At 50.3% G+C, this 10,968-nt stretch overlaps 1 protein-coding gene across 3 annotated transcripts; it reads right to left on the bottom strand.

The window, feature by feature from the left end:
• Positions 1–1,842: 1,842 nt before the first annotated feature.
• On the bottom strand, positions 1,843–10,563 carry Syt5 (synaptotagmin 5). Of its 3 annotated transcripts, none has more exons than XM_026777158.1 (9): positions 10,291–10,563; positions 9,197–9,335; positions 8,466–8,638; positions 5,808–5,927; positions 5,550–5,717; positions 4,314–4,481; positions 4,026–4,140; positions 3,161–3,294; positions 1,843–2,370 (listed from the first exon to the last, which is right to left on the bottom strand). In XM_026777158.1, exons 2-9 carry the CDS (start codon positions 9,273–9,275, stop codon positions 2,170–2,172), a joined length of 1,158 nt encoding a protein of 385 aa, XP_026632959.1. In that variant the 5' UTR covers positions 9,276–9,335; positions 10,291–10,563; the 3' UTR covers positions 1,843–2,169. The 3 variants fall into 3 exon arrangements, with proteins under 3 accessions (XP_026632959.1, XP_026632958.1, XP_005369402.1); XM_026777157.1 differs by having other exon boundaries at positions 4,026–4,143; positions 9,197–9,299; positions 10,291–10,562; XM_005369345.2 differs by having other exon boundaries at positions 4,026–4,143; positions 10,291–10,561.
• Positions 10,564–10,968: the final 405 nt, after the last annotated feature.

The following is a 10,968-nucleotide window of genomic DNA, read 5'->3' as shown; positions in this document are numbered from 1 at the left end:
ATTTAGAGACTAGAGAGTTAGCCCAGCAGTTAAGAGCACGTTGCCCTTCCCAGCATCCACACGGTGACTCACAGAGGCCTACTAACTCTAGTCACACAGATCCAATGCCCTCTTCTGACCCCAGTGGGCATCAGGCACATACACGGTGCACAAACAAAGAAGCAGGCAAAACATTCATGTGCACAAAATAGTAAAATAAATAAATCTTTAAAAATAAAGAAAACACATAACAGGTTCAAGTACCAGAACTTAAAGTCAAACTGCTTGGCTATCTGACCCATAGAAAACTGCAGAAATTTTCTTCACTTGCCAATAAGAATAAATATTGTATTTATCATGAATTTTCTGTAGAGCAATATTGGCAGTAAGTGGTGGTAGTAGTTCATTGTAGATAATACTGTCTTCTTTTTAAATTTTATTTATTTATATTTTTAAGAATGAGTGCTCAATCTGCACATATGCCTGCACGCCAGAAGAGGGCATCAGATCCTATTATAGATGGTTGTGAGCTGCCATGTGGTTACTGGGAATTGAACTCAGGACTCCTGGGAGAGCAGCTAGTGCTCTTACACTGAGCCATCTCTCCAGCCCCAGTAATAATTATGGCCTTCCTACGAGCAATGCACACAGTCGCACAGGAAAAACCACTGCTAGGATTTTATGGACATTTTCTAGTTTTCTGTCTTCTTTTCTTTCTTTCTTCCTTTCTTTTTGTTTGTTTTTGCTTGTTTTTGCTGCCTGTCTTGGAATTCACTCTGTAGACCAGGCTGGCCTCAAACTCACAGAGATCCACCTGCCTTTGTTTCCCGAGTGTCGGGATTAAAGACGTGTGTCACCACCACCTGGTGCTTTTGTGGAGACTTTCTAAATCTCATGGACACGATAATTCATGGAACTGATTATTGCTCATTGGTTGCCAGGAAGCTCAGAGGTCAAATGTATACTCTTTCCCTAGTATCTGGGGATACTTCATGCCCCCATTTCCTACTTAACCCGCTGTTCAGATGGCTGAATTCTCAAACAGCAGAGACCTGTCCATCACACCAAATCCTGCCTGGGGAGAGATAGAGTTGGCTAAGTAATCATCCTCCCAGAAATACAATGGGAAGCAACATGTGTTGAAAGAGGAAGGGGAAGAGTACCATCGGCTCTTCCTCAAGTATCACAGGTAAGGTCGGGCCTTTGAGGGTGGTGTGGCCGTAGATTCTCCAGAGATTTCAGTGTAGAATGAAGGTGAGCTCTTGAGACTTCAGGTCATGGGCTTCCTGAAGATTTCGGTTGGAAACCTACCTACTTTGTTTCCTTGATAAGAGTAAGTCATGAGGAGCAAAGTCTGAGCTCATGAGTTTAAGTAGAGGCTGGAAAACTTAGGTTAAAAAGATGACTAAGGTTGAGGATCAATAGTAAAGTGATTCCCTAGAATCGCCCAGTGAGGGGCTGGGGGTGTGGCTCAGTGGTAGAGCCCCTGCCTAGAATCCCCCAGTGAGGGGCTGGGGTGTAGCTCAGTGGTCCAACCTTTACCTGGCTGGTGAGCACATGGACTAATTAATTTACTGTAAGGGGGTTGTCCCTGACCCCTCACAGCAGCCACATCATAGGTATTATCATCATCACAAGTTTTTTTTCTTCTTATGAGGAAACCGAGGTTCAGAGAAAGAATGGATAAGTATATGAATGGGTTAGTGGTAGGTGGGTGGGTTTCCCTGGGTGGGTGTCCAAGGTGTTCAGTGTTAATCCGACCTGGCATGCCCTTGGGCTGGGAGGCCAGCGTCGTTCTTGGTTCCAGCCACTGGGTCCTGCCCTCTTTCCCCCGTACGCATATCAAGGAACACTGGGGCTGAGTCGCCAAGCTGCTGAGTATTTATTTGGCCCCCGGAGCAGTGTACAGGGGTTAAGCTGTGTGGGAAGAGCTAAGAGATTGGGAGAAAGGAGATAACAGGCCTTGCAGCTGATTGTCAAAGCAAAGGGTAGGATCCTGGGACAGGGGATGCCAGACTTAACCACCTCCCTGCAGGATCACTGTGGCTTCGGGGCATGGGAGTGGTGCTGGAAGTTAGAAATATTTCCTGTGTGGAGGTAGGAACAGATGCAATGTCTGGAGAGGCTTGTGGGGAGAGGTGTAGGGGCTGGGAGCGAGGGATCTGGTGGGGTGCTTGCCTGATATAGGGATCAGGGCACAACCATTGGCCTGGCTCGGTCAGGGGGCCTCAGCGAGTGCCACTGGGCAATGGGCCGCCTGGGATTGGCCAACATGTCAGCCCAGTGCCTTAGGCCAGCCCCACCAACGGCTGCACCCACTGCCACTCTCCCGATGGCCTCATTCTTGCCCAGCTTGTCATAGTCCAATACAGTCAGCTCCACCTGGACTTTCTGGAGAGGGTGAGAAAGGAAGGAGGCATAGGGAAAGGTGTAGGGGTCATACCAAGGACATTCCCTGTGACCAGGCTATGTAGGGACATTGCCACGGGAGTTTGGGGCAGGGAGGAGTGGCAATTGGAAAAGACAAAAAGGTGCCCAGGAATTTTTGTTCCTTTGAAAAGTAAATTCTTCCTTCCTTCCTTCCTTCTTTCCTTCCTTCCTTCCTTCCTTCCTTCCTTCCTTCATTCATTCCTTCCTTCCTTCCTTCCTTTTTTTCCTGTTTTAGACAGGGTCTTACTATGTAGCCATGCCTGGTCTAGAACTTGCTATGTAGAGCAGCTTGGCCTCTATGGAGTGCTGGGATCAAAGGCATGTGCCATAACACCCAACTTCTACAGAGATAAACCCACAACACCCATGGCCCAGAGCTTGGTAGGGGCCTCCTTAGAGATCAGGACTCAGAAGAGGGGCAAACATGCAAGTCCTTGATATGGGTGCGGTGATCCAAAGACTTTAAAATAGGAACTAGAAGGTCTAAGTTTGTTGGGGGCGGACCTTGCTGGGGACAGGCATTTACTGTCCACACATGCTTGTCTTGCTTAGGGGAAAGCATGCCCAAGGCCAGGTTCTAAGGCCAGGCCTCCTGGTCTCCAGAGGAGGAAATGGAGACGAAAAATATGACCTCAGACCTTAGGGCTGGTTCTTCTCTGATGCCCAGGCCTCTTTCCCTTTGCCGTTACCATCCTTGGGGGTTCCCATGGTGGAGCTGTCTCAGTAAAATCAGGGACATGGCTGCACTCACCTGCACTTGGTCACAGGGCACCTCGAAGCTGAAGGCCTCGTTATAATAGGGGTTCAGGGTGTTCTTCTTAATGGTGGTTTTCTTCTTCCGAACCTTTTTGCCTCCCTGAAGCAGGTGCACCTTCACATAGGGATCTGGGGCAAAGAAAGGCATCCTTTAACTCCGCACTGCTGGGCTCCTGGGATCAGGCTGTGTGGAAGCCGTGAAGAATCTCTTTTGGACCCAGATAGAATCAGCCCGTGTGCTCCTCAGGTGTCCCTTTTCTGGATAGGACCAGTTCTGTACCCCACAGCAGTATGGGTTCTGCTATCTCCTAAGGGACCTCCCAGATCAAGAAGCTATCAGAACCACTAGTCAAAAACACACCCCCTGTCCTGATTGGTGCTTGTCATGGTTGTTGTTTTGTTATCAAATCGATACAAGTTAGAGTTATCTGAGAAGAGTGAACCAAAAACGAGAAAATGCCTTCATGATGTTGCCTGCAGGCAGGAGGTAGCTTCCTAATTAGGGGTTGATGTGAGGACCTTGCCCACTGTGGGTAGTGTCAACCCTGGACAAATGGTCCCAGATGTATAAGAAGCAAGCTGAGAAAGCCATGGGGGGGAGAAAGCCAGGAAGCTGAACTCCTTTCTGCCCACCTGCAGCAGCTCCTACCTCCAGGTTCCTGCTCTCCTTGAGTTCCTGCCCTGACTTCTGTCAGTGATCGAATGTCACAAAATAAAGTTGTAAGATTAAACGTTTTCTTCCCCTTTTTTTTAAATCATAGTCTTTATCACAGCAGTATAAACCCTAACACTCACTCACATACACACACACACACACAAACGCACACACACACACACACCATTTTTTGTTTTGCACACACCTGAGAGTCCTCCTACATCCATCTTCTTCAGGTTTTTAGCTTCCAGAACAATGACGGTCAGTTTTCCGGCCGTGGGGACATAGCGGAGAGAGAAGCAGATGTCCCCCAGTTTCTCCTGCTAAAAGGAGGAATGGAACCTATCACCCAAATCGGCCCCTCGCCTGCTGGCTTTGGAATGGAATGGTCCAGAGTCAGGCACCAGGGAGGTGGAGCCAGCTAGTTCGCCCTCTCGAAAGCCTGTTATCTGATTGGTCCAGAGTAGGGATGGGCGGGGTCACGCACGCTCACCTCCTCTTTGGGAGCCGTTTGCAGCTCTCTCCAGGCCTGCACCGGCCGGCCCAGGTTCACTGAACTCATGGGCACCCGCACCTCCCCGATGGCATCATTGCGGGAGAAGCGATCGAAATCGTATACTGCCATGACCAGCACTCTGCCTCCCAGTTCCACATACGGCACCTGGAGGAAGGGAATACAGAGGGGCAGGATAGGAAGCCAGAGAGAGAGGGTGTGGGGGACAGAATATTCAGGTGGAAGTGGAGTGGGGCTGTAGACAGAGTTTCCTTTGGGCTGCCAGCTCCCAACTAGCTACACAGAGACTTCTTACCAATTATGAAAGCTTGGCCTTTAGCTCAGGCTAGTCTCAACAAGCTCTTACTGATGTGGTGTTCCCCCTCTGTATGCTTTGAATATATTTTATTACCATTGGTTAATAAAGAAGCTGCTTTGGCCTATGGCAGGGCAGAATATAACCAGACTGGAAGAGGCAGAGGGTAGGCAGAGTCACAGAGATGCCCATGTAGCTGCTGAAGGAGAAGGACACCGGAACCTTACCAGTAGGCCACAGCCTCATGGTGATACACAGATTAATAGAAATGGGTCAACTTAAGATGTAAGAGTTAGCTAGGAATATGTCTAAGCTATTGACCAAACAGTCAATATTAATTAATATAGTGTCTGTGTGATTATTCAGGTCTGGGCAGCCGGGAAACAAACATGTAGCTCCATTTACATCTTACAACTTAAATTAACCCCATTTGTATTAATCTGCTTTCTGCCATCTGATGTTAGCTTGCGCCTTTTGTTTCCTCTCTATGTCTGGCTGGTGACTCTGCTTTTCTTTTTCCCAGAGCCTTCTCTGTCCCCAGAAGTCTTCCCCAATCTCTTCCCACCTAGCTATTGGCCATCCAGCTCTTTATTAAACCAACCACAGTGACATATCTTCACACAGTGTACAAATACCCCATAACTTGGGCAGTGAGGTTCCAGGGACCTCAGTAAAGTACAGGGATCGGCAGAAGAAAACTCACGTGAACGGACAAGGACCAAGTCACAGACAGCCCAGGCACTGCAGTGTTCCCGGGGACAACTCCAGGTCCCAAGGAACCGTCTCCCACTGCCTATACACACAGGCAGCTGCTACCTGAGCTGTGTCTTCTTCCAGGGAGAGCGGAAGGGGTCAGTCCTTAGCATTCCAGGGTTGAGGGGTAGGCTGAGGACCATGGGGTGACGGCAACAGGAACTCACTTTGAAGGCAAAGGTTTCCTCAAAGTGTGGATTCAGGGTCTGCCGATGCACCTTGGTCTCATGTCGCCTCCGCTTGTCTGGCAGCAGATAGACGCTAACATAGGGGTCTGAAGAACCTCCTAGGTCCAACGCCGCCAGCCCTTCAGCTTGCAGGATTCCCACCAGGAGCTGCAGTGCCCAGACACAGAAGAAGGACTCTAGTCCAGCCTCCCACCCAGGGTCTCCCCTTCCAAAGCATTTGCCCTCCTTCACACCCACCTGACCCGTCTGGAAGTCATAATCCAGTGAATACTGCAGTCGTCCTAGCTGGTGCTTGTCTGGTACCTGCTGGCCTGGCATGGATGGTGAGGGATCCAGCTCCTCTATTTCAGGCTGAACCTAAAAAACCAGGGAGTTCTTGATGGAATCTTCTCTGGAAACTAGCACCCTCCAGGCCCAGAAACCTCAAGAGGCTCACAGACCTTTCCCTCTTGTCTAAACATTATTTGACTAGTAATGTCTGGAACAAGATATGGTTACAAAGGCAACATATCTGTCAGCATTTGATTAGTGATGTCTGTTATAGGAACAAACAGTGAGACACAGTCTGGGACTGTTTCTTATGAATGTACTGGGATAACAGTACGAATTACCACCATCATCTTGCCACAGGAAAATGGTATATTTACCACGTGCTTAGCATTTAGCATATAAGGTTTTTTTTATTTTAACCCACCATAGACTCTCAAAGTCTAGTATCCATCAGAGACTAGTGGTAAAATATCAAGGTCACCTCATTAGGGGTTCTGATTCATGAGGTCTGTGTGAATTCCATCCAAAATTTACATTTCAACAAAGTTGGAGGTGATTCTGACATCCATGGCCTTTGAAATCACTGATTTAAGGAACAGAAATGGAGAGTGGGTTCCAGGATCCCAAAAAGAATCCTTCTAGGTAATAATCATAACAACAGCTACTTGTTGTGAAAGGAGGAGAAACATGAGTTAATTACCACGAACCACAGATGTAGTTCTCAAGGTCACACAGATGAAAAAATGGTTCCCAGGGCTGGAAACCCAAGACTTCCTGGCCTGAATTCCACTCTGCACTTAGGGGCATAATATTCAGATTTTACCACAGTCTATTCATTTTTAATACTGATTTTTTTATATCTTAAGTTGTGTGTAGGCGTGTGTCTTCATGTGGATACGTGCATGTGAGTGCAGCTGCCCATGGGGGTGAGAGGTATTGGATACCCTGGAGATGTTGTAGGTGGTTGGGAGCCATCCTACATGGGCACTGGGGACAGAGCGTGGTCCTACGTGGGCACTGGGGACAGAGCGTGGTCCTACGTGGGCACTGGGGACAGAACGTGGTCCTCTGGAAGAGGAACAAGTGCTCTTTACCACTCTCCATACCCCCTAAGTCCTCGGTGACGTGTGTGTGTGTGTGTGTGTGTGTGTGTGTCCATTGGTGTGCATTCATGACATATATGCTGATCTCTTTCTCTCAGACATGCTGTCTATAGCTCATGTTGGCCTCCAACTTGCCATGTAACCACGGATAACCTTGAATTTCTGGATCCTCCTGCCCCCGCCTCCCAAGATCTGGGATTACTGGGGTACACTACCACGCCTTATGTGGTGCCGGGGATTGAATCCAGGGCTTCGTATGGCCAGGAAAATGCTTGGCTGTTGAGCTACATTCCAAGGACCCTGTCCCTGTCTTAGGCAAACACCTCCTTACGTGAAGAGTGCTCAGTCTTCCAGATGCCCCACTATGGGACACTGTGAACAACTCTATCTCTTCACCTCAAGACCCAGTAAGCCATCCTCAACACCTGCTCTTCCTTTGACCGGAATGCTCTTGTCCTGGCCCTCAGCTAACTCTGTCATTCTGGTCTAGCCATAGAAGTCATCAGGAAACTTCCTCTGACTCTAGGGCTGTTCATACCACAATGTCTGTTGTGCCCTGCTTATGACAACATCCTAAGTAAGTCACTTCTCCAGAATATTTAGGGCAGCGTGGCTGTAGATAGGTGTGTGTGTGTGTGTGTGTGTGTGTGTGTGTGTGTGCACGTCTGTGTATGTTGCTATACTCATCTATTCCTGTGCACGTGTGTGAAGGTCAGAGGTCAACTTTGGGTGTCTTCCTCTCACTCTCTACCTTACTTTTTGAGACAGGGTCTCTCACTCATGCTAAAGTTTACCATTTCTCCTAGACAGGCTGGTCATGAAGTTCCAGGAATATGCCTGTTTCTACTCCCTCTCCACCCCCACTGCTGGAGCTATAGGCATGCATGGCCACATCCAGCTTTTGGGTGGGTAAGGGATCAGAACTATGGTCTGCATGCTTGCTTAGCAACCACGTTGCCTACTGGTTTTTTCATTTGTTTGTTTGGTTTTGTTTTATAGATTTATTTATTTTATGTGTATTAGTGCTTTGCCCACACGTATGTATGTGTATCACATATGTACCTGGCATCCACAGAAGTCAGAAGAGGGTGTTGGGTCTCCTAGAACTATAGTTACAGATGGTTGTGAGCCACCATGTGGGTTCTGGGAACCGAACCTGTGTCCTCTGTAAGAGTAGCAAGTGCTCTTAACCACGGAGCCAGCTTCTCAGTCCTGTTTTGTTTTGTGAGGCAAGGTCTCACTTTTTAGCCCAGGCTGGCGTTGCAGGCACTATACATCTCTGGTTGATTTTGAACTCAAGGCAATCCTAATGCCTCAGCCTCCCAAGTGCTGGGATTGCACATGTACACCATCACACCCAGCTCAGACTGGAGAGTTTTTGTGGACAGTTACAAGCTCTGGTCCCCAGAATCCAGTGGACAAAATGGGATTAAGAAGTGGAGGGACAAAAGATAGAGGACAGGTGGGGACATTGGGGGCAGCAGGGTGTGAAGAAAGGGTCAAGAAGCTGTCCGTGTCACACCTTATCTATGTAACTCCGGCCCAGCTCTTTCACTTCCTGAAGGTGGACTTGGGCTTGGGCCTGGCTCTTCTTGCCCATCCGTCTCCGACAGCGCTTCCGGTAAAGACAGAAACAGCTGCTGAAGATCAGGAGGCCTGAGCCCAGTACGATGGTGGCCAGGACCCAGGCAGGCACTGCAGAAGGATGGACACAAGATGCATGGAAGCTCTGGGAAGTCGGCTGGCTAGCTCAGCCTTGACTCCCTATGACAGCTTGAATCTTAGCCTGGATGCCCCTCCAGCCAATTCCGTCCCATTTTAATCCCATGTTTACCTTCCAACCAGTCTCTCCTATAAAACTCAGTTGATGCTCTAACCCACGCTGACATGATTTGCTATCTTTTTGTTGTTTGTTTGTTTGCTTGCTTGCTTTCTTACAGTAGTGACGTCTATACACACATTTTGATGTTCGCTTAACTCCTATTGCTTTTAGAAGACGCTTCTTTGCTCGCTCCTGGGTCTCGGTTTCCATTCACCCATTTATGATCCCATTCCACGCCCCACCCTTGATCCGCTTCTGGTTTTCCTCTCAGACCTGTCTTTCCTTTTCAGCAGTTCAGATTCTAGTCTGGGATTCTGACCCATGATCCCTGCCGGATTTTCCAGTTCACCAACCCGAGTCTTTGCATCTGAGTCCCGCCCCTAGGGATCCCGCGGGGGTTTTCCACTTGGGCTAGCCTAGGTTTCTCTCACCTGCACCCTGCCTGATGCGGCTGGAGTCTGGAGGTGTCTCAGGCGCTGGAGAGCCAGGGGTAGGGGGCTCCGGGAACATGGCGTCGGGTTCCTGCGGTGCTTCCTGCAGAGGTACCCAAGTACCCTATCCCCCCCACTCCTACCCCCAAGCATCCATTGAGCTTTCTGCGCATCAAAGACTTTCGGTGCACATTGGGAATGAATCTCGGCCTTTCCAGGCCCAGGGCGGGCTTTGGGAGAACCCAATTCCATCACAAAGGGACGCTCCCTCTCTGCAGGCATCCCCCAACCACCCTCTTCTGCCCCTTCCTTGCCCTTCCCAAGGGCTTGAACCGGAAGTGGGCGAAGGCAGGCGTGGGAACCAGCAGACCGCTGTTGCCCAGAGAGACCGCCAGGCTCCAGGCAGGGTGATAGCAAGGCTGGTTGCTGGGCAACGAGCCTGTTGCCAAGACAACGGGAGGGACTGACGCACAGAAACGAAGGCCGGGCGGTGCCGGTGCATGGGACTCGGGACAGGGATCCCGCGGCCCTGCGAGGGTGGTTGAGGGCGGCCTGTGCTCTGTGCATCCCCAATGGCTTCTCTCTCCACATCGGACCCCTTGCACCACCGCTCTTGCTGGTGAAGTGGGGAACCTGCCCCCGCACCTCTGTTGGGCACCCACATCCTCTTGCTCGCGAATCTCGCGCGCGCACCCCGATTCTGTCCTCACACCTGTTCTCGTGACCTAGTCGGCGTTCACTTCTCTCTAAACCCCAGATGGACATCTTCCCTACTCTGTCCCCCACATCCTTCTCTCGCCCGCGTCTCTGCTGCCCTCTGTTGTCTGGCCTCGGTCTCTCTCTCTCTCTCTCTCTCTCTCTCTCTCTCTCTCTCTCTCTCCTTTGTGCCTACCGACCTTCTCTCTTTGTCTCCACACCTGTCTCTCCTCTCCACACAGCAATCTCCTAGGTTAGGGCTTCAATCTGCCACTCAGAGTTGATTCTTGTCAGCGTCCCTCCACCCAGTCCCTCACCCCTACCCCTGCCACACACCTCGGTCCCTCTACGAATAGAACTGAGGATGTGGCTTGGTCAGAGGGTCCCACAGCTCCTACCTGCTAGGTGGCTGGATAGGACCCTCCTGAAAGCGCCGAGGTGGTGGGCTGCCGGGACCCCGCCCCCAGCACGTGGGCGGATGGCGCTCTCCGGTGTGCTGATCTAGCTCGGCGAGGTGGGGGCGCGGCTGAGTCCAGCCAGGCTGATGCCTGTGCCCCTGTGTGTGAACGCGCGCGCGTGTATGAATGTGTGCATATGTGTGCGTGCGTGTTCTGCCCCGGAGAAAGGAGAACGCCCTGCTCCGCCCCTCGGCCCGCCACACCCGAGAACCACCATGGCGCCCACGTACGTTGATCTTAGTACCCTAGAATGTTCTGACGTCTAGCTAAGTCATCGGACATCTACAGTGAGCACCAGCCCCCGCAACACACACACAAAACAGACTTTTTTACAATGCAATTAACTGGATTCCAGAGCACTTGGTTTCAAGATCCATGAGAAGCTCCTCTGGAGACCAAATACTAAGTTACCCAGATTCTCAAGGCAGGGAATAGGAGCTTCCAACATTTCTGCTCTCAGACATCACTTCCCCTTAACCAATCCCTTACATCCTTGGCTGCAGCCAGCACAGAGGTCTGGTACCTCACCCCTCTTTGAAAGACCTGGCCATCCGAATCTGTATTGTGTGTGTGCACGCGCACTTGTGTGTCCGTGTGTATACTGGTGCACGTTCATGT

The sequence above is a fragment of the Microtus ochrogaster genome, unplaced genomic scaffold (genome assembly GCF_000317375.1).
Source record: "Microtus ochrogaster isolate Prairie Vole_2 unplaced genomic scaffold, MicOch1.0 UNK47, whole genome shotgun sequence".
NCBI lineage: Eukaryota > Metazoa > Chordata > Mammalia > Rodentia > Cricetidae > Microtus > Microtus ochrogaster.
The sequence above is the reverse complement of the archived record's forward strand: the minus strand, read 5'-3'. Positions and strand labels throughout refer to the sequence as shown.

Excerpts from the sequence above, each read along its gene's own strand:
- Syt5 (XM_026777157.1), bottom strand. The coding sequence starts at position 9,275 with ATGTTCCCGGAGCCCCCTACCCCTGGCTCTCCAGCGCCTGAGACACCT. Across the intron at positions 5,928-8,465 it reads GCCGGAGTTACATAGATAAG|GTTCAGCCTGAAATAGAGGA; the intron begins GTGTGACACGGA and ends CTGGTTTTTTAG. Across the intron at positions 4,144-4,313 it reads AAACGGCTCCCAAAGAGGAG|CAGGAGAAACTGGGGGACAT; the intron begins GTGAGCGTGCGT and ends TCCTCCTTTTAG.